This window comes from Botryllus schlosseri, chromosome 5 (assembly GCF_051294905.1).
Source record: "Botryllus schlosseri isolate E-star chromosome 5, Bs_hap1, whole genome shotgun sequence".
In the NCBI taxonomy this organism is placed as follows: domain Eukaryota; kingdom Metazoa; phylum Chordata; class Ascidiacea; order Stolidobranchia; family Styelidae; genus Botryllus; species Botryllus schlosseri.
Window position 1 is genome coordinate 9,962,645 of NC_137240.1, and position 27,380 is coordinate 9,990,024.

General features: G+C 40.8%; 3 protein-coding genes and 1 long non-coding RNA gene across 5 annotated transcripts in view; 2 read left to right on the plus strand and 2 right to left on the minus strand.

Moving 5' to 3' along the window:
- Positions 1 to 27,380, plus strand: part of LOC145439700 (uncharacterized) — a 215,890-nt gene that overhangs the window by 179,973 nt on the left and 8,537 nt on the right. The gene's annotated exons all lie outside the window — the stretch shown is intronic.
- The window catches only part of LOC145439713 (uncharacterized), an 84,662-nt gene that overhangs the window by 10,753 nt on the left and 46,529 nt on the right, over positions 1 to 27,380 (minus strand). The gene's annotated exons all lie outside the window — the stretch shown is intronic.
- LOC145438965 (23 kDa integral membrane protein-like) lies at positions 1,786 to 15,434 on the minus strand. 2 transcript variants are annotated; one of them, XM_080316373.1, is made up of 8 exons: positions 15,292 to 15,434; positions 14,750 to 14,823; positions 11,932 to 12,070; positions 4,487 to 4,539; positions 4,177 to 4,320; positions 3,154 to 3,255; positions 2,400 to 2,486; positions 1,786 to 2,056 (listed from the first exon to the last, which is right to left on the minus strand). In XM_080316373.1, the coding sequence occupies exons 2-8, from the start codon at positions 14,798 to 14,800 to the stop codon at positions 1,937 to 1,939; spliced, it is 696 nt and encodes a 231-aa protein (XP_080172499.1). In that variant the 5' UTR covers positions 14,801 to 14,823; positions 15,292 to 15,434; the 3' UTR covers positions 1,786 to 1,936. The 2 variants fall into 2 exon arrangements, with proteins under 2 accessions (XP_080172499.1, XP_080172498.1); XM_080316372.1 differs by lacking the exon at positions 15,292 to 15,434 and having other exon boundaries at positions 14,750 to 14,925.
- LOC145438967 (peptidase inhibitor 16-like) lies at positions 21,442 to 25,751 on the plus strand. Its single transcript, XM_080316374.1, has 6 exons — positions 21,442 to 21,593; positions 22,194 to 22,235; positions 23,224 to 23,395; positions 23,454 to 23,598; positions 24,154 to 24,269; positions 25,480 to 25,751. The coding sequence occupies exons 1-6, from the start codon at positions 21,539 to 21,541 to the stop codon at positions 25,637 to 25,639; spliced, it is 690 nt and encodes a 229-aa protein (XP_080172500.1). The 5' UTR covers positions 21,442 to 21,538; the 3' UTR covers positions 25,640 to 25,751.

Genomic DNA, 27,380 nt, shown 5'->3' on the forward strand with positions numbered 1-27,380 from the left:
CAATATGTCTCGGTGGCTTGCGAGCGAGCCAAATGATGGCCTTGAGATCTTATTGCTATAGTGTTGCGATGTTTCCATATATTTGTCTTGAGCGTATTCGATGTAAATAAAACTCTTGATATCCATGGAGATAGATTAGGCTTAGTAAATACTGATGCGGTATCATCGACGAAGGCTAGCATTTAATTGGCTTCTTGGAATATGGTTCTGCTTAGGCAAACGGTAACGGTGCCAACGTCACAATCATAAGACTGATAGCAGGGTGGACAGAGATTTGAAATAAAAGTAAACACGGCGATTACGTTTGAATACGTAGGAGGTTAATCTAATATGCTACGGATCTGCATAGGTATTTCTGGACTCATATTGTCGGTGTTTATGTACTGTTACCATATGTCCTCGTTAGGAGGATTTGTCCTACTTTTTCAGGAAATCGAAAATGTCGTCCGAGGACGCCTAAATGTCTTCATTTTTGGAAATCCGTCCACATTTATAGCCTTGACAACTAGAAAACGGTATAAAAATAACGCGAAATCTGTAAGGCGGACGTACGGGCGGGTCATTCGGGAGTAGGACCTGAAAAATGACCCTTTTTAGTCAACACCACAACGGTATCGTTAAATAAGTCGGTTATCGGGGAGTCAAGTCGGATAGATGACCTTTTTTAGCCAACACCACACCAGTATAGGTATTTGTGGAGGCTGCCCGACTTGGGAGAAAATTTATTGAGATACTGTATCAGTTATTGTATCCATACTAACCAAATTGGAATACATTTGCAATATTGCAATATACCCGGCCTATGCGTGTCCAAAATTATAAATTTGGGGTCAATGTGTTTTAGCAATGACATATAAAATGCGACGGAAAAGACCAAGATCAAGTCACGACAATATAATCAAAATGTACGATACAGGAGCATATTCTGTCCCTGTCCACGTCAGTGTGTATCAAGATCAACATCCTACATCTCTGGTGATAGCTGGAAGCACGTGAGTTATATCGGCCATTACTTGTGGAACTGAGTCCGCGATATTAGATTTACGGCTTCGCAAACGTACAAGGTACTATTTAATCATGACCGATGCGAAACCATGCGCCACCAATGTTCTTGATCATATCACAACATGTTGTAGCAACTACACTACACGCCGTACACGGATATCTGTCGCCGTGAATATGAACCGCACTTTCACGGCAACAATCATTGCAAGATATTCTGACTTCGCAAATGTAACACAACCGCTTCGCGGTACTAGATCAGTATAAGGTCACACAGACAAGGTGCTTCCCATTATATATGTATAATTGTATTGGAAATACATATGACATATATATAAAAATAATTTAATACCAAGCGAATTACAGTTATATACTAACGACAATTTGATATAGCAACGCAATAAAATATGTCTTGCACTCAAATGATCGTCCCATACAGCCAGAAATTTAAGCCATATTTAATCAAAAATAAAATAAGTGGTGTAACAACAAAACAGGACTTCAACAGGCAAAGCAAAGGGAAAATTTGAAACACACTAAAAGTGCCACCAGAGAGCAACTCGAAGATCAAACGCAATAGGTCTCCGCACTTTATAATACAAAGGTATGGCTCATTCAGTCGCAGAACGATATTTCTCAATGGAATATACCACTGAGCCATATAAACAAAAAACTGAGTAGTTCGTCCACTGCTAGTATCGCCAGTGATTGACCCGTTATGCAATCACAGAGACACTATAGGTGCGATTTTCTTTGGCGACAACGAATGTTCGGACTTCTGGCTGGTTGATACGTATTCCTAACATTTCTCAGAATGTTTTGAATTCGTATCTAGCTAGGTACACGTGGTGATCTACTACGGTTTCGTTTTTTTTCTTCATGAAAACCCCACTTCGCGCAACATTCCTCGCTTTTGTCAATCACATTGCTAGAGTTAGCTTATAGTCGCCACAGTCTGGGGATATCGTCTTCGATCCTCCGCTCCAGCCTGTCGTTGTCGGTCGGTCTGCTTCAACTCTCGTATAAGAAAGCAGCTAACAATTATTTCAAACACCTGAAAAGAAATATTCATTATCGAAAATTCTTGAGAAACATTATTAGAGCGGCGACCTACATTTCACTGCTAATATAGTCCTACGGGCATAGGCTTTGCCAATGTACTAGAGAAGAATATGACATATACTGAGTCTACTATACCACTATGGTGAACTTGAACCAAAATATATATGTCAATTTAGAGGAAACGGAGTTGAGCGCTGTAGGTTGGTTTTATGTACAATTGTACATTGAAGGCTTGCCTGTACTGCAAATTAATGTATATAATTCGCATAATTATAAACCATCCAACGATTCATTTCAGTGATGTGCTTATGTATGAGATTTTCAAAGATTCATACCTGCAGAACGATAGTTAATCCGAGGACTGATGCCACAATGATCAAATTGTCTCTCAGAAATTTATCCACAGCATCGTAACACGTTTCCTGGCAATAAACTATATTGTTAAATATCGTCACGGATAGCCTTGGCGTAACTGAGTGCTTATACAGATCCGATATGATTACGAACTGCAAAATCAACGCAAGATCAACGATGTATTAAAGTTTCCTGCAGACTATCTTCAAAGGCTACAGAGTGCCGGTTATTGGCAAATAATCACGATTATGATGTAAATGTATTGTATAGCTACGACCATTAGTTCGAAAGCCAGACATATACAATACATACTGATCCTTTATTTTATGACGTGATAAAGACATGTCTCAGTGTGATGACGAGTTGATACGCAGCAAATTGGGAAGCAGGCTGCGGTTGTTATACAGTCCGATTGACTCCTACACATTTGGTTCGTTAAACCTATATATTGCTACCGATTTAGCAGAGGACTATGGCGGATCAGGGGCTTACAAATTAATCAAGCCATTGGAGTACAGAATCAATGGAACCTAACGAATCAGGGGAATAGGGGTGTGTTCTGCGTCATTGCAAGAGAAAAATTCGAAAGTGGTATTGCGAGCCCGCGCTTATCATGTTAAACACTGAGAAGTAAGCCTATAACAATGTTATCAGTGTGTGTAAATTAACGAAGGGAAGGATGTTTAATTGAATTGAAGTGCCAGTTCTATAATCAACGATTTAAATAATACCAACCGTCCATATGACTGCGGTGTCTTGTTGGCTCGTGCCGTTGTAACAACTCTCCGGAAATCCGCCTATCCATTCGTCTGGACTTGAGTAACCGCAGCAATTAAACTATCGTTGACAGATAAAATGTTATTATAATTCAATAATTCCAGTGATGTGAGAGAAAAAGACAGCACCGACATAACCACCCACTCTTGAACTACTTTCGGATTATGATGCATCACTGAGTGAGATTATATGGGATATATGTAACATCGTGAATATCCACTTATGTACGAAGTAGTCCCAGTGCTATCTGCATCAGCGGTAGTGTAAAGCAGCGGCTCCCAAAATGACGATATTTCCCAATGGAGACGATTTTGAGTCATAGTAAGGAAAAAAACTCCGAAAACACGCTCGAATGGAGTGATTGGGGGGGGGGGGAGGGAGTGAAATATTGGAACATTCATACAATTATATTTCAATAATTGTTTGGTTCTTGCGAAGTTCAGTATATATAATCGATGGATGTTGAATGTTGATGAAAGAGAGTCTCAACTCTCAATGCCAGTCCGCGAGAGGTTTAAAAGGTCAAATCGGACAAATTTGCTTCACATTACAAATATTAAAATTGCGTGTGAATTGTGTCTATTTTGTAACAACGTTTTGTTAAAGGGCATCAAAAAACTACTTTTACCATAAAAATGGTTGTTTAAGTAGAAATATTATCCAATAAAAACGATTTGAGTAAGTGAAACAATAAGTTTAGATAAAAAGTACTTGACTGCTATGGAATAGTATAAGTATTTCGTTACTGTGGTGACCTTCGGCCTGATAACAGGGCGATTAGTCAAAAACCTTTGGAACCACATGCCTAATGTGAGCAATTGAGCATATGCGCTTATGTACCACAAATCCAGCTATTAGGTTGCACAACAACCCTAACGGTTCTCAGTACTTGGTGCTCCATTAGGTGGTTAGCACAGATAAGGAGCATGAACCTGTCTATAAAAAGCAAGCCTGGAATCTGATATATACCAATATTCTTACCCGATTTTGTATCAAAGATTTCGTATCGTCATCGAAGTCGTTCCACACACGTTCCATACCCGTCTCAAACTCATCCCTTTGAACAATCACGTAAATCGCAATGCCGATTTCCGCGATCACCAAGAACAGATTTAGCGAAAGATTCTGAAACATGTTTTCGCGTGAGAAAATACTGAGGGAGATCCAGCCAATTATGTTTCATGAATTCATTAGCTACGTTCAATAGTCGACGGATATATTTCAAGATTGAGAATATGGCTTCTCGTAAATCCCAAGTGTCTGTACAAATTGAACTAATCAATGTACTTACTGTAAGGAGTAGTGCTTTACTCCCGGTTCCCAACCCAAGCGCTCCGCAACAACCTGTTTATGATAAATGACTTGAGATATGGTTCGTTCCAAGGATGACAATGATGACGATTACAGTCTGAGGAATGCTTCAAATATTATTAACCTGTAGCGATCTAACTCGCATTATCGAAAGTCTAAGCTGCATAGCGACATGTGTGTTTTAAAGTTAATTATAGTTATTATATCCCGCAATAGATATCACCGCATTTCGATCGGCGAACACCACCGTGGAGTGGATCGTATATCTTTGCTCGATATATGTCAGAGGTCTCAAACTCAACGGTGCTTGCGGGCCGATTTCCCAGTTTTTGTTCTCGCCGCGCGGGCTGCAGCACCAATAATAATTTAATGTATTTCCAAGCAGAGTTGGATCAATTGTAATTTGTAATTGTAATTGAATGTAATTAATTACATTTTTCAATGTAATTGTAATGTAATTGTAATTGAAGCATTTTTATTTTGTGTAATTGTAATTGTAATTGTAATTTGACAAAAATTTTGCTCAATTACAATTTCAATTACATTAAATTGCTATTGAGACCTGACAAGCACAACATAAAATAATTGACTTATAATGCATTCTCTTTAAATGTCGACAAGGAATTTGGTGGATCCATTCGCGGAAGCCCTTGACTGCGCCCTTGCGGGCGAAGTTTTTATTTTTATTTATACCGCTATGCTGGCCTCCGTTGCCATTGTATACAATTTTTAGATTACTAACCAACGGATGGATTCGCAACACGTGACTCACGATTGAATACGCCGAGAAGCGAACTGCTGAGCCGGCTAAAAGCAGCAGAATTGATATTCCCATAGCTGGCGATCCAAGCGTCGAAATTTGATATGTATGGTCCTAATCGAAAGCTAATGTCGCACTGATTCCGCAATAAAAGTATATTTCCAGGCAATGGTACCATCCCAAAATAGTCGTGAAAGTCTGGGAATCGGCATTGTTCTGAACAATCGCTGGGCGTAATTGGTAATTGTTGTGGTCATGCTGCTGCAGCGCTCTCACTTTTCAGAACAGTCGGCCTTAAACGGCTATTTTGGAGCAGTTACATTGCCCTGACGAGATTTTATTTTGTATTTTCGGAATTAGTACATCAATAGCTTACGATAAAGACCAGATGCATCAAATTTGGACGCTTGGATCGCCAGCTCTAGGACTACAAAGTTTGCTGCTTTTAGCCAGCTCTGCAGTACGTTTGTCGGTGCATTCATCCGTGACTCACATCTTGCGCATCTATCCGTGGGTTGGCAATCTACAATACGATTTCAGATCACGATGCTGCATCGTTATTTCGTCTGGCTAACTAACCAGACCACTGGGTATTATATAACGTCTTATCTGACAAAGCACGGTTTTGTTTTTACTCCTCATCCTAATTCCTACGTCCCTCGATAAAAATAATATTACTTCTTCAACTATATACTATATACGCAAATCCAACACGTGCATATATATTATAATACTTTTTCAACGACATACTGCACCCTATCCTTAATCCTAACCCATAGGAAATTAGGTAAATAACATTTTACATTTCCAATTACGTGAGCCATAATTACCGAGCATACAAAACACGCTTATATTACGTCACAAGGACATCTTACATAGCGTACTATGTACGCACATAAACGCATTTATTACTACACAATCTGAACTAGACTTGAATTGTTGTTATATACGACGCTACGGTTGTCAAGGAACACGGTTGAATTTATGATTATTCAATTACATGTTCAACAGCAGCAATTGTAATTGTAATTGTAATGTAATTGAAGCATGCAAGGAGTAATTGTAATTGTAATTGTAATTTGATATTTTTAGCATGGAGTAATTGTAATTGTAATGTAATTGAAACATTCATGAAAGTAATTGTAATTGTAATTGTAATTGAACTGAAATAATGTAATTGATCCAACTCTGTTTCCAAGTAGGCTTTATTTGACGGGACCTTGCAGACTGACATTTCTCACACATCGTGAAAATGTGATTTGTCATTGTGAATCCACTTTTTTAAATATTGGAATAAAATTGTTGTTGTACTGACATAGTTTGTCAAACTTATTAGTTATAGACAACATGCGAGAGTACCAACGCATCACGACATCGTAAAAAATGTCGCGTTATAATTCTGCAGCTAGCGGACATTTGACGTGCCACACTTATAGATAGAATATTTTAGAATTTAACAAAGATTAATCTGATATCGTATCATTGGAGGTTAGAGAGAGCAGTACAGCCTAATCCTGGTTTTGGGCATACTACTTTCCTGATAACTAGGCTATTGATCATGTCATTACCAAAGTCAAATTAAATCAGCTTTAGATTTACCTTCGAACATTGGAAGAGATCAATAATAACCAGGCCTGTTTATTTTTGGATATTGGGTTTTATTTTTGGAGATTCTCCAAAAATAAGATTTGAAAACATCCAAAAATAAGATTTTTTTGGATGATGGTTTTTTCAAGTTTTTTAGTGAAATGCACGAGAAAGAGCAGTGTAAATACTGTTGAAACAACCAGGAAACTCACAAACACACACAAAAACAGCATGTGTGAGCGGGAGGGGGTCTCCGAAACGCTAAAAGTACTTCCACACACTGGAAGGATCAGAGGCGACACGACAAGGGTTGAAGAGGCGGCATGGTATGAAATGGTGCGAGTGTGGTGCCGGCGGGACCTTGTAACGCAGGCCAAATACCGCCACCTCTACAACAATAACTTCGTCTAACACGATGATGGGACTGAATGGTTACCTCCAACAGCAACAGGACTTGATCCAGGAAAAGAAAAGTATGTGCCCCAAGTTTGTAGACAAAGTTGGTTGTCAATTAAGAAGATGACCACTTGGTTGACTAGACACCGTGTCAAACTCCTCGGGGTTATAAACGATAAAAGTCTGGCCTGTGCATCCCTCCGCTGCAGTAGTGGATCCAACTAACCGTCCTCGAGCGCATGGCCACAGAGGTGAGCACCACCGTCAGAAAGATTCAGGGACTTGGCCATCCGATCGTTGAGCATGAGGAGTCGCCTGGTCAAACGCCTTCGAGCTCGTGCCCAGCTTAGGACTGGGACAATGACACCCGCGGCAAGGAAGTTCCTTTGGTCAGAAGACGCTAGGCTCTCAAGTTCACTGAGTCACGCAATTTCGTGGAGGATAAGAGTGTGCACTGTGCAGTCCCCGACCTTCTCGAAAATATCGACGAAGAAGAGAAGCAGTCCACGTTCGAGGCAGCCAGGAGCCTTATAGCAGGGCTCATCGACGACATAAAGAAAATTTTGAAGTTGCTGACAATGAAAGGGTTCTGCCCTGTCTACCACACCAAGTGGTGCAACCTCGTAGGCAGGACAGAAAAAACACTTCTTGCTCTTTTAGATTCTAATAATATAAACAACAGTGATACATATATGTAAGCTACTTTATTTGCAGCTCAGTGAATTGATCGACAAACACCGGAGTGGGCTGTCGAACATGGACACCTGAGTAGCCTACATAAAGAATATCGAAGACCAATTCCAATCCATGTCTGTCCGATACCAAATGGACGTCACTTTCAAGCGCATTATTGACGAGCGTCAGTTCTTTGGACCCACGTGGCTCGATGTTTTCCACAACTGCGACGGTCGAAGCTGATTTCTCGAAAATCAACTGGGAGAAAGGTCTCTTCCGGGCGTCACCCACTGATTTTTATTTGGAGGGCATTCTCCAGGCCAAAGACTTTGTGACGAAAGTATCAGAAAGTTAGATCAAGATCACTGATGATGTCGATGTGTTGAAGAACATGAATACATGATAATAACATACTTTCGGTGAAGTTTTCTATGTAGTATTAGGGCTAAAAACACCTTCATTTCTTATTTTTGGAGATTCTCCAAAAATAAAATTTGAAAACATCCAAAACTAAGCTATTTTTGTTATTTTTGGAGAAATCCAAAAATAAACAGGCCTGATAATAACTCAATGTGCTACAGCAATATAAATGTTCAATCGCCGAAGAATCCATTGGTGATACAGCTGTGGAGCGTACCAGTACCCGCAGTTTACTCGCCACCTTTAATTGGCGATAATAACATGGATAAAGAGACCCAAGATGACACAGGATGTAACTAACTATGCATCAAGGGGGAAACAGAGTGCCATTGGTTGCCATACCAACCTGCTTACATAGCTAAACACGCAACGCAAGCTACGACCTTTTGATCTATCACTATTCTCCATACCAGTTTTATAGTTTGTTGCGTCCATGGTTGTCCCAAGTCACGGCGTTCCGAGTCACAAGTCCATCACTGATTGTAACGTTTGAACCGACTCAAATCGGGTCATTTTTATTTTGTTACTACTTCAGTCCGAGTTCGAGAATTGTGCATAAGGTCGCTCTCAAGTCCAAATCATAATTTTAGGTCACGAACTACGCTGGCCAACAAAGACAAAATTGAGTGCTAAAGATATTTAATGGTTTCTGGTTATTTGGTTTATGTTTTTTGTTGTTTGTTTCTTGCATATACATTTTATAGGCCTCCGTTAGTTTCTTTGAATTGGCTCTATTCTTTGAAATATTTATATTTTTTATCTGAAAAAGAAATCTGTAGTAACTGCCAAATGTTAACAGAAGCATCAGTAACATGCATATTGGAAATGTCTCTTAAACCATTGCATTACTTATTCTGGACCAGATACTCCACTATGTCTGTTTGCTATTGTAGCATCCCATTAGTTCAGAGACAAGACATTGAAAACACTCCATTTTGAACAGCACTAGTTATTTAGCTGCAGCCTGTATATACAGTATGTTGCTCTACCGTATATCTCTACCGTTATGAGTGATTTTCTCAGCTTTCTGCAAACTGTAGTGGGGGGTGTACACTGTACAGTGTACAAGTACAGCATACAGTAAACCAGCATACAGTAAACCAGGCGATGGGAGTGTAACAGTAGAAGCATAATTCTGATAAGCTGCAATTTCTTTGTATTGTTAGCAACATGTACGATGTACGTTCAGTGTCGAGTAGGCTACTCCCTTCAGTTATCACATGATGTCAATATCTCATTTTATAGCTATGTTGCTATAGCGTAGTTCTATAGTTGTGTAAGGTGCTTTGATACCTCACTAAATGTACTTTGAGCGTAACTAAAAGTAGTGCTTGTATTTTGACGTCAGCTGTTTTGTCTACTGGTAATATCGCCTAATATTTGCTTGAGCTCCACGTGAAACATGATTCCCGTTTACAAGGCTCTCTGTGTTAACGATTGCGTGTTTAGCGATATCGCTTCAGAACTAGAAGAATGCAGTATGCACAGCACATGCTCGAAAACAGATGCAGAATCATCAAAGTTGTAGAAAAAGAGAATTTTACCTACGTCAAAATTGGGTGTTTTTATAATTTTTTGACACTAAAATATGGAATCTCTCAAAAATAGAGGCAATTCAGAAAAGCTAATGTCATTCTTGGATTCGGCAACATGCAAATATCCTAAAACCGTTGAAACTTTCTTGGAACCAAAATGCGTGTTGAGCAGTGTTATCAACGGACGATGTTTTACCATCATAAACAGGTAATCTAACGTAATAAATAACACTGGTCAACACATATTTTAGGCAGACAAAGTAAGAGTGGTTTTGGGGGTTCTGAAGGGTACTGATTCCGAAAATGACCTTAGTTTTTTTCAAATTGGCTCTATTTTTGGAGATAATTCATGGGAATATTTTGAGTAAAATCTCATATTTTTGCTGTATGGACTAGATAAAAGAATCGGCTCAGTCGTACTATAAAGTTCATAAATTCAATCTACTTGTTATTTTGACACGCTGCAGACTGTTTTAAATCCCCTTTCTGTTCCCTCTAATCAACAATATTATCAGAAAATATTTCAAGATGATTTAACTGTAAGTGAGATTTAATGCTCATGTTTGCTCCAAGGTTTCCATATGCAGATACCAATTCTCGGACCAACTGTTTGTATAGTTTGATGATTTGTGATCTTCCAAAAAGTTTTATTTACTACACCCTAGAAGGAGTTACATGCAGTGAGCCCCTTTCTTAATATGAAATTGTAATCCTTAGGCCGTCATCGCTTCTCGTTTGATAAGGATACTATACCAACTTGGTTGGCTTTACGGAAAATTATTCATTTACAGGTGAAGACGCTTATGGTTATTTTAGTTAAACTTTACCGGGACATACTTAATAGCTTCATTCTCCTCTTCATCTTGGTAGAATGACCAAATGGTACAGGAGGAAATATATTTCCATTGTACAAAAGTACAATTTTCATGCTTGACAAACTGCTATTTTAACAAACAAAGTTCTCGCATCGGGTCATGGTAATATTGATGGAATAACTGAGAACGACATGGGTGTTGGTCACTGTTCATTGAACAGTGTTCAAGTTCATCATGGTCAATTATCTATTTATGCGCAGTATAAAATTAGAAAAATCTAAGATTTACTTCCTACCAAGTGAAATATTCAAGGGGAAATACAATGATTTAAAGCTTTTTTTCTAGAGCAGCAACGCCGATCATCGCCCCCCAAAATCGGTATACAATCTGTAATCAGCAGCGGATTGACTAAAAAAAAGGTCATTTCTCCGACTTGACTCCAATGCCGTTTTAACGCGTCATCGCCCCCCTATCGCCCCCTTCGCTATTTTCGCCACCTGTCGCCCCCTTTGTCCATTTTCGCCCCCCTATCGCCCCCTTCGTCATTTTCGCCCCCCTAGGCCGCCAAATCGCCCGCGTTGGGAACCACTGTCCTAGAGTCAATCTGGCAAAATGAATGTGATATTTGTAATCAGCGACCTTGAAAACTCCAGAAACGGCTTCTAGATGTTCTGCCAAAAAAAAATTCTTCATTTTGTGGACCAGTGTAATGTTCCACCGCATGGTCACTTTTGAAAGTGAAGTGCCATAGTGAAGTTTGATGAGTGGTAGATTTTTGGAGTTTAGAGTGAAGTTTAGGTTCTTAAATCTAAAAAAGATAAATATTGACCACTACTGCAAAATCCAAAATGCCGATGAGGGCCGCACAAAATAATCGCGGCCGCTTGTTTAAAACCTCTGATATATGTTGTGCAGCCGGCGCATTATCTCGTGAGACCTCAATAAACCCAACTTATTCTTCTTTTGTGTAAATCTCACGCATCATCTAGCTGAGCCATCGACTATTTTGCATCGTACAATTATTCGATGCAACGCGGTGAGCCGTTATAAGACGGGCTTTCTGCTATTGCCTCTTGCATAGTAATATTTACAATGGCTGGTCGTCTTGACCTTGTTTTTCCTTTTTGTACAGAGAAATGTTCTGCCCATGAAAAACGGCGTTCTGCCACTATGACATTGGCACCAACTCTCTCACCCTATATGTATTCCCCTTAAATGACTTATCTCTATAACTCACCCACTAGAAAAACGAAGCCTCCGATTGCGTACGTCCCATAAACTAGCACAATGTTGCCGTCCAAAGAATTCAATAATTCCTGGGTCCCAGAAGAATATCGGATAAATAAACCAAAACCAACCAGCAGTAGACCTGTTGCCTGTATTGAAATAATATTCCCTTAGTTAGGAACACACGTTCTTATATATGAGTGGGAACCTAACTAGTACATAGTCCCACATGAATTTGGGTGAAATATTTTTGGTTGTTGTTTTGGGGGACTGCGTGGTTGGACCGTGTGTTTTGGTGGTTCCTGCTTCTTGGTACAAATCTTCAGGAGTCATGAGCCAATATTAATTTCCGATATACTGATCCAATACTTTGCAAGCAATAAATATCAGAACAACTATAATGCGGATTGTCTCGAGGGGCACATAGTATAGCGCAGAGGTCTCAAACTCAAATGTGCTCGCGGGCCAATTTCCTAGTTTTGATGAAGCCGGGGGCCGCACCAGCAATGTTAGGGATATTCAATGTATAATCACCAAGTGGGCCTTATTTGACGGGACGGGATCAAAAAGCCTATTCTCGTGAAATCGTGTATAGGCTATAGCGCGAAGAATGTTTATCAGTTGAATAAATTAGCCCATAAAAGATTCCACTTATTGGTGGTTTGCAACATAATTTCAAGTTCTAGATAGCATGTAGGGGAAGGCCTATAATGCAACAATGCGTCTTGCACCCCCTGATGTGATGCTTCGTACCCCGAAGGGATCCACAGAACCCTGGTTAAGAACTGCTAGAATAGAAATATCCAATCACCGAATAATCCATTGGTGTTACAGCTGTGGAGCGTACCACTACCTTACTCGCCACAGGCGATAACAATGTGGATGAAGAGACCAAAGATCACCCAGGATCAGCGTTGTAATGACTCGAGTCATGATTTTCTGATGACTCGACTTGACTCGAGTCATTTTCTCAAAATAGGGAAATGACTCGACTCGAGTCAATCTGAGTATTGACTCGACTTGGACTCGAGTCGAACCAAGTCTTACGAGTCGGGACTCAAGGCCGACATTTCATTGTAATTTCGAATAATACTAACGTAACTACCGTATCGGTATTTTGTCCATTGGTACCATAGTACTTGAAAATGCGACCAGAAACTGCTAAAAATGAGGAAAATTGGTATCTTTTAATGCGAACCATTTGATATCACCAAAGAGAGTTATAAAAGTGGGTTTGATAAGACTTTAACGGGAAGCTGAGCAGTCAACACAATGACTTGTTCTCGGACTCGAGTCATAATACCCTGACTCGGGCTCGAACCTCTGCTCGATGACATGGACTAGGACTTGACTCGGTGATGAATGGAAAATGACTCGACTTGACTCGAGTCAAAAATATAAAAGTGCGATTGACTTATGACACGGATCCTTGTGACATGCTTACAACCTGCCCAGGGTGTATAGCTAACTATACATAACGGGGGTAACTTAATGCCAATGGATTCCATGTTGACTTGATTATATAGCTACATACGCTACGTAACGCAAGTAGCGACATTTTGACATATTCGGCTACTATTTTCCATGACAGTTTAATAGTTTGTTGCATAAGTGGTCGTACCAATTAGTCAAGACGTTCCGAGTCACAAGTCTTTCTCTGATTTTAACATTTAACAAAACTCGAGTCATTTATATTTTATAATCCAGTCAGTCCGAATTCGAGTAATTTTCCGAAATGTTGGGGCCCCATGTCCAAATCCCAATTTTTAGTCACGAATCATCAACGGGTCGTGTTTTATCATCATGGACTAGAAATGTGACCTAATAACTGATCTTTCACCGCTTTTGAGAGTGACGTGATAGTGAAGTCTGATGGGATTTCCGGTTTTGGAGTAGTTTTAGAGTGAACTCCAAGTTCTAAAATCGGTCAAAGATATTGAAGCAGTTGAATAAATTGTCGAATACTTAAAAATCCAAAATGCCGTCGCGGGCCGCGTGTTTGAGACCTCTGGATAGCGCATATTTTAAACAGTATGCGAGTCTAGGACATCTGACGCGTATTCCTACCAATTTCCAATTTATTACAACATAACATATTGTGTACCGCTAGAAAACATGACTCTCGCTCACGAGAATTGGAAAACATTGATAATAATATAGGCTATCGTTGTGTGTCATAGGAACCAGTCAGTAGTCGAATGTCTATCTTCCATGGTCTATTTCGCGTGCATAATCAGAATCAAGGCGATTGAAATCTCGAGCAACATCCGCCATACAGACATATCTGTGTTGTGATAACAGGGTACCAATTGCCTTTCGAGTACTCTCTGGGACCCTTGGAAGTTCCTTTCGAACCACTCGTTCTCTCGACTTCGCGGTTGCGTGGATTTCGAGGCTGTATTTTCGTGATCTGATTGTTTATAATTTCTCGACAGGTTCCTCCATCTTGCACCATGCGGCGCCAATGAGAAAATTGGCAGGGCCTACACCGCCGGTGTCAAACTGATCAACAAAATGTTCAGTCGACTTCGATTGTCTATGACTGGGCATTGTTAGTGGATATTGCTGTATAGTCGTGAGTAAACTGCCTGAAATATAAATGCTTTGTATCGGTAGCTACATCGAGTGGGACGAATTTTCGTAGCTGTTCAGTGTTCAACTGTTCATCCTGTTTCAATCGAAATCAGCGATCTAATAATATTCCCGTGTTAAGATTGTAGGCGATACCTGAAGGAGTTAAAGTTCCAATATCTTATAGCCCACAGGGTGTAACGTAGTACAAAACGTAGTACAAAAACACAACGACTATAATATGTTTTTAAACTTACCAGATACAAGATGTTGATCACCGCGTGAAGATACTTCCACAAACTGTTCATCTTCGCAAATCTTCACCTACAAGCTTAATATACAAATTGGACTGTGTTATTGGTGGCACTGCGAAGTGAGATATAGAATCGCGGCCCACTTTCATAGTATTGATAGGAAATCTACAAAATACGCACTTGGTAACACGTGTAACGAATAGTAAACATGAACTGATTCGCAACAAAAGAATGGCGATTGTATCCGGTACACAAGACTTGAAACTCAAATGATTTTAATAGCTTGAACGGGCCAGTTTATAGAAATTGGACGGGATTTGAAGTCGTATATGTTTATTGCTTCACAAAAATAGGAGATCTCCACACTTTTACGAGGCGTCCGAACGGGTAGTAAATGATATAGCGTTGTGTCTGAACTCTGGATAGTTGAGAGGTGCTGGAGTTCGACTAAATTTGTTCAAAAGCTTTTAATATACAAAGGGCAGACTCTAAAAATAGCAGTATACTATTACTATACACTGTCAACATAAACTACATTCATTTACCCATATTTGCTCCACAACAGTCCGCGATTTCATCAGTTATATTTCCCCCAGTGAACCATTTCACATAGCTGTTAGTAGCGTCCAAGTCCTTTCGTTAATAAGCACGTTGCCAAGCTAATCAGGTGTCGTATATTATCAAATGCTTCCAAACATAAACACTAACTCAATATACCGGACATGATGACGACTGGAGTATGGAATTGATATAGATATACTGACAGCTCTTTATCGATGGCATCGACGTCGGAACAGCCATCGGCTGGCGAGATGGCTTAGTATAACAAACAAGAAGCAGACAACCTGATAAGATTATTGATCTATTTTGTTAATTTCGTTATTTTCATTAAGCTGAGATCGATTCAGATAGAGAACGGGCTACCGACGCACTAAGCTAGCAATTCCAGTACGAAACTACTGACGAATGACTACATTAAAGCCTCTGTAATCTATTCAGGTGAACGGTAATGTATAGGATACATCGTCACGAAAGTACGATTGTTGGACTTGGAACTGGCGGCATTGATGCGCATTGCACAATCACTCTTGCAAAACAGGAGTGTAATCAAGTCCTGCGTAATTCGATTCCAGATAGTGTATTCGGCTTCGAGTCTAGTCGAAGATTTAAGCATCACCCATTTTTACCTGATCCGGGAAGCGGAATGGGGGTGTGGATGTGGATCCTGTTCCGGGATGTATATATATACTCTATAGGCTACATTACTATAAATCAGTGGTTCTCAACCGCCGGTAGTGCCACCTTGCTCATTGCGCACTACCACCAGACGAGGCTATTGTTACTACTACGAAAACAATGCGCCGCACGAAAACATCTGACAATAGCTATACCTGGCCAGTGGCCATCCACAAAATCAGGGCCGGAAAAGCAGTTCTTCTCTGCGCAATCGCTGATATCCTATACTTTTCCAGACATGATTCGCATTGTTTCTCGTTCGATTTTGTATTTCAATTTTCAAATTTTCCTCTGCCGATTGCATGCTCTAGATCTGTTTTCCCAGGCTCATTGCGAAATCGCCTTCAACAGCCTGATATCAGTGAAATAGTATGGGCATTGGGCAAGTACTATTCACACAAACAAACTATACCAATTTCAATCACAAGCAGAAGTGAAGATAAATTCCTTTATGCGATTAGCGTGGAGTCAGGCGTACGACGACATTCGACAAGCATGGTTCTCTGCAGGAATTCCCTTCCCGCTTTTCAAAAACGGCCCGAAGAAACAGAGATAACTAATGTCCGTTATCATTTTGAAACGAAAATGACTGCAACTGCAACATCTGCAACTGTCTATGACGAATGAAACTCGCGACACGTTGGTTGATGTTACGAGTGATCACTGAACGAGTGTGTCTGCGAGACGAATGAGTTTGTGGATATATCTTTCGCAGAATTTGACCCCCATCTATTGTGGCAGCCCACCCATTAGGGGTGTATTTGTTTATTGTTGTTGTGGTAGTGTTGTGGTAGTGTTTGGGCCGCCAAGTATCTAGTTCCGACTATGTAGATTGTAGAATGTGCACTTTGATGGACACATGAATGCATGCTTCTTGTCTAAGCAGGGTGCCGTGAGGACGTATAATAAAGCTCTCTGAAAACGATTTTCGGATCTCCTTGCATCTAGAGCAGTGGTTCCCAACCTTTTTCGACTCATCGCCCTCTTTTCAAGCTCAACGCCGATCATCGCCCACCAGATTTTGTGAACCGAAAAATCGGTATACAATCTGTAGTCATCGGCGGGTTGACTAAAAAAAAAGTGAACTTTTCGGATCGTTGTCGAATTTACACTTTTGCAACCAAATGTCCGTGGGTTGACTAAAAAAAGGGCATTTCTTGAAATTGACTCCAATATAGCCGTTTTCACGCGTCATCGCCCCCTATCGCCCTTTTCGCTATTTTCGCCCCCTGTCGCCCCCTTTGTCCATTTTCGCCCCCTATCGCCCCCTTCGTCATTTTCGCCCCCCTAGGCCGCCAAATCGCCCACGTTGGGAACCACTGATCTATAGTATCAGGAGGTCTCCCACTTCTATCTATCACATAGCTTCATATCACCATATACATAACTAGGGAGTAAAGCTGCTTTTAAAGCAAACGGTGTTTAAAAACACTTTGTCTAACACATGTTTTAAACAATGTTTTAAACCAGTTGTTCCCAACGTGGGCGATTTGGTTGTCTAGGGGGCGAAAATAACGAAGGGGGGGATAGGGGGCGAAAACGGACGAAGGGGGCGATAGGGGGCGAAAACAACGAAGGGGGCGATAGCGGGGCGATGGCGCGTTAAGACGGCTATATTGGAGTCGGGACCGTAACTACCGCACCCCAAACCCCCCAATTAGCGGTGGGGGGCCCGAACTCGAAGGAGGCCAAAAATTATTTCGTGAATTAACATAAATTGTAGAGTAATTTTTAAGAAATTCATGCAACTTTGTCAAAAAATTTTCGCGCTCTGCGCGATTTTACATTTGCATATATCTTGACTTTGGGGTACCCGTCCCCCAACAAAAATACGCATGATTAATGGAAATGGGAGACTTCGGCGTCAGCCATTACTGCGCCACGACGCACCAAGACATATGAAGTTAGAGGCCATGTAACATGCGACTCCGAGAAGTGTACCAGAACGATCAGCAGCGAGAAGACCTTGGCCGAAAAGGAATGCCCTTGTGCTGACCGAAAACTTCGATATATATACATACATGTTTAATTGTCCATATGTGCCTCAATGGCTGGCGTCGAATGTTCCTGTCCTGGCGACCTTAACCCTACAGGACAAATGCCATCCCGCAAAGAAAAAATTATTTGCCAGATAGCATCATGTAACGAAGTCAATATAACAACGATTCCGCCTAATTTCGTGGCAAAAGCAAACAACGTGATGGGGGTCGGTTTATCACCCTATGGGAGCCCAAGACCAAAGTTTATTGAGGGGGCCTGACGAAGTGCTGTTTCGTTCCTTCCAACGGGTATACGCCCGAAGATGTTTAATTATTATTTAGGTGTGTCCTACCTTTTCCAACACACCACACTCAGCTCTACCGGTAAGTCTGATTACGTGAGCAGAAAGAGGATGTAAAAATTCATAGCAATATATATGCAATTCCCGACCATATTGACCGATTCAAACATGAATTGTATAAATTTGTGGCACTTCACGCGTTTAGGCGAAATACGGTGACTCACCAAACAGTACATGAAATAGGGTATAGCTGATATGTAGCGAAAAAAATCCCACTGGCTGACAGGGGGTCTGAGGTGGTTTATCACCCTATGGGGCCCAAAGACCAACGTTTTAGGGGGTGACGAACTGCTGTTTTGCCGTTCCCAATATTTGGGGGGCGATGATCGGTGTGGAGCTTCAAAAGGGGGCGATGAGTCGAAAAAGGTTGGGAACCACTGTTTTAAACAAAGGCCATTTAAAAAAATGTGTGTTTTTTCGAGTTGTAAAATTATGCCGTAATTGTGTAAAGACTTTCCAAAAAACATGTTGTATGAGCCTACGGACGATAACCACCCGATAAAGCCGACGTATACGATACGGGATGATTGGAACCCTCATAATAGTCGGTTCAACAGCAATAGTACGTAGATATTTCGCCAAGGGAGCTATATACTTATCCTGTATTTTAAATTGTCAATGTCAAATCAACATGACGTCACAACTGAATATTCGTTACGTGATGGTTAAAAAACAATACAAAGCATGTTTTAAACATGTCTGTTTTGAATTGATTTTTGTTTTGAATGCAACCCTATACATAACTAAAATATATTAAGATATTTTTTAGGCATTCATGGACTCGCATAGACATTGGCTATTTCTAGAAGTAAAACTGCAACTGCACCGGATATATAGCGGAAAAGATATGGCGCTCTATTTGAGAGAGCTCAAAGACCAGCGCATTTGCGATATATTTGCAACTAATTTCGACGTGATTGAACGTCTGGCATATGAAACATGAAGTACGGTATCTAGGAAGTGTCGTACAATAGATATTCACTGAAATTAACCGCAATGGCCTAGCACGGGTAGCGTCCTTGAAATGGCATGCCAAGACCTAACAAAGCCCACCATCGTATTTGTGGGCACGAGATCTCGCCTCTACGTGGTTGCACGCACCGCTAAGACAAGGGTACATTCTATACTGGGTAGAAACAAGTCCATGACAACACAATGCGATTACCAGGGAGATATTACGGTTTTTGTCACGGTGATTCTCAAATAATGTCTATACAATTACAGAATGATTAAGACTCAGCACTGGTTGCCGAAAAAATCGTATATAGAACCAAGTTGTTCATTCTGTTTTTTGTAGGTATACCCCTACGTGGGTGACGTCACAAGTGCCATTATTTGTTATGGCAGGATTCCGTTTTCCTTTTGTAATATTCTGTCATGGTCATATAGGCCTACTTGAAAAGGACGACAACGGCATGTCTACTCTGCATGTCTCCTCTACTAATCCCACTCTCATAAAAATAACTTACCATATTGATCCTCGGGTGCGTTGGTTTATCGCGGAAAGAAAATACATTTGTGGAATGATCTCTTTCCTGTCAGATTACTCATTTTGCGAAAACATTGCAAAACGCAAAGCCGGATGAAATGACTTAAATGTTTCTCCTTTAGAATTTGATAATTTTGCATATCCACTCTGACGTAAACACTAAACAGCAGTCTTTATAAATATGTTGTAAAAAGGGAGCGACGAAGCATTACACTACTGTACTCAGTCTTGTGCAAGAGCTAATATATTCTAGCTATGGTTCAGTGCAGTGATGTCATAATAATTATCACGTGATGATGAAGTTCAAAATGGCTCAAAACACTCCCCATTATATACCATAGCGTCAATTGGAGTGTAAGTGGCTGAGTAGTTACCACCTTTATCGTGCGTTTCACTTGTCGGTGGGTATGAGTTGTTACTCATGCCAAGGATGAAGAACAGGCAACGGCAGGTCAATACATATAGGTGTTCTCATTATGCCGCATGTAGGCGCCATTTCTAATGCATGCTATGAGATGGAAATACACGACATATAGCATTCAGTGTTTATCACGAATTTAGTCATAAAATGTTGCATGTATAACTATCCATTTCGACACACCACGCAATTGGTCGTTCCGCAGAATCATTGTAAAAGGGATGTATACTGCGACAAAGATATGTTTTATATTGACGAAAAGCTACAAATATTATGTAAGGGACGAAGTAATCGCCGGCGTATTTGCTCAACTTCGGGTTACAAAAAAACTATTTCCGGAGCATTCGCTAGTTCCTCCACGACACCTAGACTGGAACTTGTCACATACAATAGTGATATACGCGGAGGATGCTCGGTCGTCGCTCATCTTACGCATCGGCTTTAGACTTATGATCACGGCTCCATTGTATAAGCAACAGAGGGATATCTTGTAACTTGTGTTAATGCGAAATAGAGCTGGATTGAACAACGCGAAGCTAAAATTCATCGAATTTTACGTAAAGGGACATGAGCATATAAACCTTCCGATATTCCTTGCAACGTGACTGATTGTTACTGTATAGCGCGCATTGATGTTACGTACACGGCGGTCGTAGACACTGAAAGTTTATTGTGTATTGACGCCATGAATGCGACAGTGTGCAATTTCCCTGGAAACATACGATCTATCGCAACTATAGTATAGCGGCGTGTGGACCTTCTTCGCAATACAGCGATCCATGTAATTCGACACGTCTATTTGATCCACGAGCAGAATTGGCTTTACATTTTTGTCTTACAAGCTGGAACTATTCTTTCTTGCATCTCTTGAAATTTCCGTTTCATAGAGTGTACGCTCACCGTACACTGCCCAGCGCATCAGACCGATTCACGGATTTCCAGCGTTCTCGAGTTTTATTAAGTTCAAAACGTGACTGCCGCATCAATATTATTACAGAATACAAAGTTCAGCTTTTTACCACCGTACTTACGGTTAGCTATATCATAACTGGAATTTGGGAGGTTTTCATCCGATTATGTATGCATAGTATTGAAGCGTTAGCTATGCGTCTGTTACACATGACCCACGTGATGACACATTACACACGTGACACATTTTAGATGCAAATGAATAAACAAACCAGGTGGTGCGAAAGATTCTTACCATCAATATTTTCTACTAATGGAAGACCACAGTCTACTCTACAACGACGAAACGGACTTATATTTTACAGATTTTATAATACATCCCAATTCCCTCAAACTAACATGTGGGGACTCGCAGTTTTTTTGTGCTGTTTGAATTGTCTGTTCGGGAAAAGCAGTAAGTAACGTTCGTTCACGACCACGTACTATTATATTAATTTAGTTCATTCATGTATATATATGCCTATACAAATCAGTATTATCGGCGATGCTATAGTCTTCCATCTTCGGTATTTGAACTTCGATAATTTTGCGCATTCGCAAGCCGTGGCACAAGCTCCTCACTGTGAATCTATGAATCTATGTCTTCGAAATCCCGGTGTGAACTCACTGCAGCAGGGAGGCAAAGCACGCAGTGAACACACCCTTGCCATTTTGAAGTCTCATTATAATTTGATCTTTTGTTAGTTATAATTTGCTGCACACGTGCACGTATATAGGCTGTATGCGTTGCGTCTTTGTGACACCAGGAATAGACTGTGCAATGTCCATCCTCGAATGGCGTGTCAGATTCGTGTTTTTGTTTGTGCTTTGTCGGGAGGTTTGAGTTCATATATATTACCGCGATCACTCTGGCAACGTCCGCAAATGTCGTTGTTTTTGGATCGACAGCGTTTTTGCAGTACTTACCTTTTCATCCTACAACAAATACACTTCCCTGTCACTTTCCCTTTTCTACATATATGATATGGAAATGTTAATTTTTCTATTGTTTCAGCAACCACACCAGTCATGGATTGGAGCTTCAATAGAAATGAAGGTGAATTCGGCTACGGCCACTATTCATTTCAAATGTAGATATAAATGTATGTAGTTATGGTTGAATAAAGTAGCTAGAATCACGGCTCGATTCGATGAGGGTTAATTTCTTTTCAAGCGAGTCAAAATGACTACTGTCACGTCGGCTGATTAACACTTTGGCTGCCAAGGCCTATTATAGAAATGACCAGTGCCAGCAAACAATGAATTTTCGACGAGTGGGATATTTTGCTGGAATCGGGCGTGCTGATAAGTGTAAACCTTGTGCATCTTATGTTATCAAAAAAAAATCGATATGAAGGAATTACAAAATATTGCAATTTTTGCCGCTCATTTTATGAAAAGTCACCTAGTGGTCAAACCAAAAAAGGCGGACCGGACCTATTGTATTACAGATGTGATTTTTAAAAATACTCCCAGCAACGAAAATGATTGATTATGAAAACAAGCCTACTGAGTATAGCCTCGAATAGCCGTAATCCGGGGATAGAACCAATTCCAAACTTTACAGTACGCATTTGATAAATATTCTAAATATAGGATTGCTGCAGTGTTGATGAGATATCTCGAGTCATGTAGAGCAACGGTGTGCATCCATTTTGGCGAGCGGACCATTTATAAATAACGCATTGCAACCACTGGCCGCACAAACGCTTCATAGTACTCGCAAGGCCGACTATCTCATTACTACGATACATATTGATAAAGTCAGGCATCTTTAGGCATGCCTTTAACATGGTAAATGTGAAGTTATTCTAAAACGCGGTCAGCATTTCGGATTATAGAGCATATGGTCGCTGCCATCGGCTGTGAATGTGCCTGATTTGGTTTGCATCGATTTTTTCATACAATTTTAATCCAGAGGCAAAATATATTTTTAAAAAAGGATCTTTTTAATGAGCCCTAACGACCAATGAACAAGCAGAGTTTCCGAAAATTGCGAATATATGGTATGGCATGCACCCTTGTCCTCTATTTCGCTTCATCAGAGCCCCCACAACAAGCAAACGCGTTCGAGCTTATCGCAATGACCGACCAACTCAAGGGTGAATTCGTAGAGTCTCACAACAGGGCCCGTTCCGCTGTCAGTCCGACCGCGGCTAATATGGTCGCGGTCGCGTGGGATGATGATATCCAAGAAGTCGCCGAACGAAACGCCCGGTAGGTGCGTGTGTGTATGTGAATCTTGATTATTAAAAGATGGTGAGTGTAATTGCAGGATGTGCGCCTTTCGTCATTCTGATCGAAATAACAGGAAGATAGGGAAATTTCAGTATGCGCTGGGGGAAAATATCTTTGTCGGCATGAGCAGAGCCCCATCTCACAAGCAGCCTTCAGCTATTACCAAGCTTTGGGCAGATGAGGTTTGCTATAATGATGATAGTACAAATATAGAATGCATGACTTTATACTGCTATCCATGTATGCGAATCCTACAATAGACACTGTTCAATTTAAAGATGCTTATTGAACATTGGACATGACATCGATTGAGGGCACCCAACTATACCGAGCTATAGAAGCTCAGTGAAACGGCCATGTAGAAGTCCGACAGCTGGGATTGATAAAGTCTCGAGAATTGCAAGTCTACTTTTATTGCTGGATACTGACTTCGTGCTGTGTGTTTTAATTTAAAAACTGAGTGGGTGCTCCTTCCTTTTGGCGGTTTGCACCTCACTCTACGAGAGTGCGTAAAGTTACAGAAATGACATTTTGGTAAATCACAGTATGGTCATATTTCGATCGCCCGAGGTTTGGAGAGAGCCTGATGTTGCTCCTATACAAATCGCTAGGTCTGTCGATTGCCTCGACTACGAATGTGACAGGGTATGCAAATAAGAAATCCCAGATTTAGTCAGTTTTGTACTTATGGCTTTGATGTACAATTAGATGCAGAAATTAATTATTCGTCTTTTCAGTACAAATACTATAACTTCCACTCCAACTCCTGTCAAACCGGGAAAATGTGTGGTCACTACACCCAAATTGTCTGGGCGGACACCAAGAAAATCGGTTGTGCGATCGGTAAATGTCGGTGAGTATCATTTTTCATCTCATTTTACCAGAAGAAAATTTTGTTTCCCCGGGACTGTGAATGCAATATTGAAGTCAGAACAAAATGATTCATGTATTCGGATCGGGTAGCTCTGGCCTACCTACGTGCCATACACTATACAACTTATGTCTCGCTTTGTTGAGTAGTATAACATTTAGGCCAATGTAATTTCCGCACTGTTAAATTCGTCAAGATCCAAGCACTTCCTTGTATAGAATTTATTTAAATGGTTACTTGAAAGGTATTCATGTTACAAGTATTCACAAAGTCTTAGAACAGGGGTTTGTTAAACTTTTTAAACCGCGAGCCAAATCTGAGTTTTATTTCATCTCGCCACCCAATCCTAGCGCATCGGGATAAATGCATTTTAATAGCAGCATTATGCTACGTATTTGCCGGCATGTATGAAATCGAGAAAGTAAAGTGTAGACAACCAGTTGTATGCAATGCAGTTCTATAAAACATGTGTGACGCACGTTATTTCAAATGGGGGTGCAATATTTTCCTCTGTGGGCAGCATTTGTACTCTGGGACTCAGATTGCAAGGACGGGACTATTCGCTGCCGATGATTTCGAAGGCCGGACATTGCAATATTGAATGTTCTGGCCAACCAGCAACGGTCATTTTAGGCCAAAGTTTTATCGCATTTATTCTTCGTTTTTAGCGCCGCATTTTGGCCACAGCCGCGTGTAGGTCAAAACTTTATGTCTTCATATGTCCCGGTGCGGGCGGAAACGGCGCCCAAGAAATATCGCTGCACATGCACACCCCTAGACTAAAGCAGCCCAGCGGGCTCCGGTGGTCTGAAGCGATACCAAGAATACTTTACTTTTTCACAATTGCGAATAAAGTTGATTCATTTCTGTAAATTATGCGTACTAAAAATATCGGGTGTGGCAATTACGGCCGCGCTCTTTCCTTCCCTCTACCCTGCCCGAGTATAACGCGCGTATGTTAGACCTTTCCAGAGAAGCCAATGTCAAACAAGTCTTATTATGACATTAAACCAATTTGTGTAATACAAAGATCGGCACATTTTCATGATCACCCCACTGTAGTAACGACTTTTCTTCTACCCAAATTTATACCCTTCGCGACCCATACTTCAAGAACCCTTGTCTTAGAATGTTACAGGTTATTTATCGGAATTTTAGATGTTCTCAAATAACCGCTGCTCTGTTTTGTCAGGTCCATCGCTGGTCTTCCGCACGGTTTCGATATCATAGCATTTTGTAACTATGGGCCAACCGGAAACTGGTGGGGGAGAAGACCGTATCAGATAGGAGCGTCATGTTCCGCTTGTCCTTCGGCTTACTCTCGGCAATGCAAGAATGATTTATGTTACTAGTTGACAAAACCACGCGATTCCAAATGCCGAAATATGAATCAGTAAACGACTACGTTCATGATGACAAGTAATGACCATCGAAAAATATTGAAATAAAGCATACACAAAAGTGCCGCGTGTTGATCGTCAGTTATTCAGCTGTAATTCATGGGAGGCTGTCAGTTTTACAGTGGTGCGCATAGGCGTGTAAACCCAAAAAAACTTACGACGTGTGCGTTGTGACGTCGCAGATTTTCACAACGTCATATATGATTGGTGACTTAACGTCATTTTTAAAATATTCGTCCCTTCAAAAACTTCATCCTGCTTTGCGTGAGGACTTCTGGTAGAGGCCAGTGGTTATTAACCGCCGGTTCGTCGTTCCGCCAAATATGTTCGAATTTTTTTTATCGCAATTCCAAAATGGAGGAAGTTGAACGCTTCTCCAATGTCCAATAACTTAGCGAAATAAAATACCAAGTATTAAATTGATTCAAAATTCTGGGACGTATTTTTCTGCACCCTGTCGTTATAGATAGTTCGTTATACTTTGGGCGTACGTAAACATGGTGCAAGTGTTGTACGAAACTGTTGGAAAGTCGCCTACAGCTTGTTATGGAGAAGTTACAGCCTATATCAGGGGTGGGTAACTTCTCCGGTCGGCGGGCTTGATTTGGGAAAATGAAATACTTGGCGGGCCGGATTACAGAATCGATACATTGATGGCACATTTATCCCCCTAGACAAGGAATATATCGTACTTAAAGTAATAAGTTTAAAGCATAGAGACCAAAACCAGTATTTAATGAATTTATTTACCTAACGTACTTCAGTAGCTGTTGACGTCAATCAGACATATGTGGTCGATCAAAGTTGTCAACAAGTTCCCTGAGCTCTGGCTGCATATCGGATGTAGAAACCGTTAGTAAAGACTGCACGTGAACATCGCTTACATTGGAACGGTTATATTGCTCGCAAATATATCTAGAACAGAACATAACAAGTAGTTTCATGACCATCTTTCTTAGGTTGGCAAACATGGATTCATTCTGTGACGATTAATATTTGTCGATACATTCAAATTAAACTTTCACTTTCGGGGTAGAGAAGCTCTCTGCGGGCCGCTCAAAATCCCGTCGCAAGCCGGATCCGGCCCGCGGGCCTTATGTTGCCCGTCCCTGGCCTATATGAAAGCTACGGATACTTTTAAACAAACGTTGCTAAATTCCGACAGTGCAATTAAGCGCTCACTTGACAGTATATAATAGAGGCCATAGCATAGGATGCTGAACAATCACAATCAAGTCAGTGCTCTTTAACAGAACTTCGCGAGCTCCGCTTTGCAGAAACTTCAATAGTATTCATAAAAAGGACAGCGTTAGATGAACTATCCACTATTACATTTAAGTTTAATAGATTTTTCGTAATTGACTTTAGGGTTAATTTTGATTGTCGGGGACTCACCGGTCCGCAACATTTGCTTCGAAGTTTTACCGGTCCGCGAGATCAAAAAGGTTGGGAGCCCCTGGTATAGGCCCACTTGACCAATCAGCCTCCGAAGTTGGTATGATATAGTTCTCATAGGGAAAGAGTCGCTATCTCGAAACCATGTCGATTAGCTACTCACTGTTTTCTTATAGGATATAAATCAGGGGCGGGCAACTTCTCCGCTCGGCGGTTCGGATATAGGAAAATTAAGTACTTGGCGGGCCGGATTGCTGAATCGAAACATTATTCGCCCATTTATCAACATATGCAAGGA

What these genes read in the sequence shown, in the direction of transcription:
- LOC145438965 (XM_080316373.1), bottom strand. Translation starts at nt 14,800, where the DNA reads ATGAACAGTTTGTGGAAGTATCTTCACGCGGTGATCAACATCTTGTAT. An exon ending in AGGCTTCGTTTTTCTAGTGG is followed by an intron (nt 4,540 to 11,931) that starts GTGAGTTATAGA and finishes TATCATAAACAG; the next exon opens with GTTGTTGCGGAGCGCTTGGG. An exon ending in AATCTTTGATACAAAATCGG is followed by an intron (nt 3,256 to 4,176) that starts GTAAGAATATTG and finishes TGTCAACGATAG; the next exon opens with TTTAATTGCTGCGGTTACTC.
- LOC145438967 (XM_080316374.1), top strand. Translation starts at nt 21,539, where the DNA reads ATGTGGGGACTCGCAGTTTTTTTGTGCTGTTTGAATTGTCTGTTCGGG. An exon ending in GTCGCCGAACGAAACGCCCG is followed by an intron (nt 23,396 to 23,453) that starts GTAGGTGCGTGT and finishes GTGTAATTGCAG; the next exon opens with GATGTGCGCCTTTCGTCATT. An exon ending in TGTGCGATCGGTAAATGTCG is followed by an intron (nt 24,270 to 25,479) that starts GTGAGTATCATT and finishes CTGTTTTGTCAG; the next exon opens with GTCCATCGCTGGTCTTCCGC.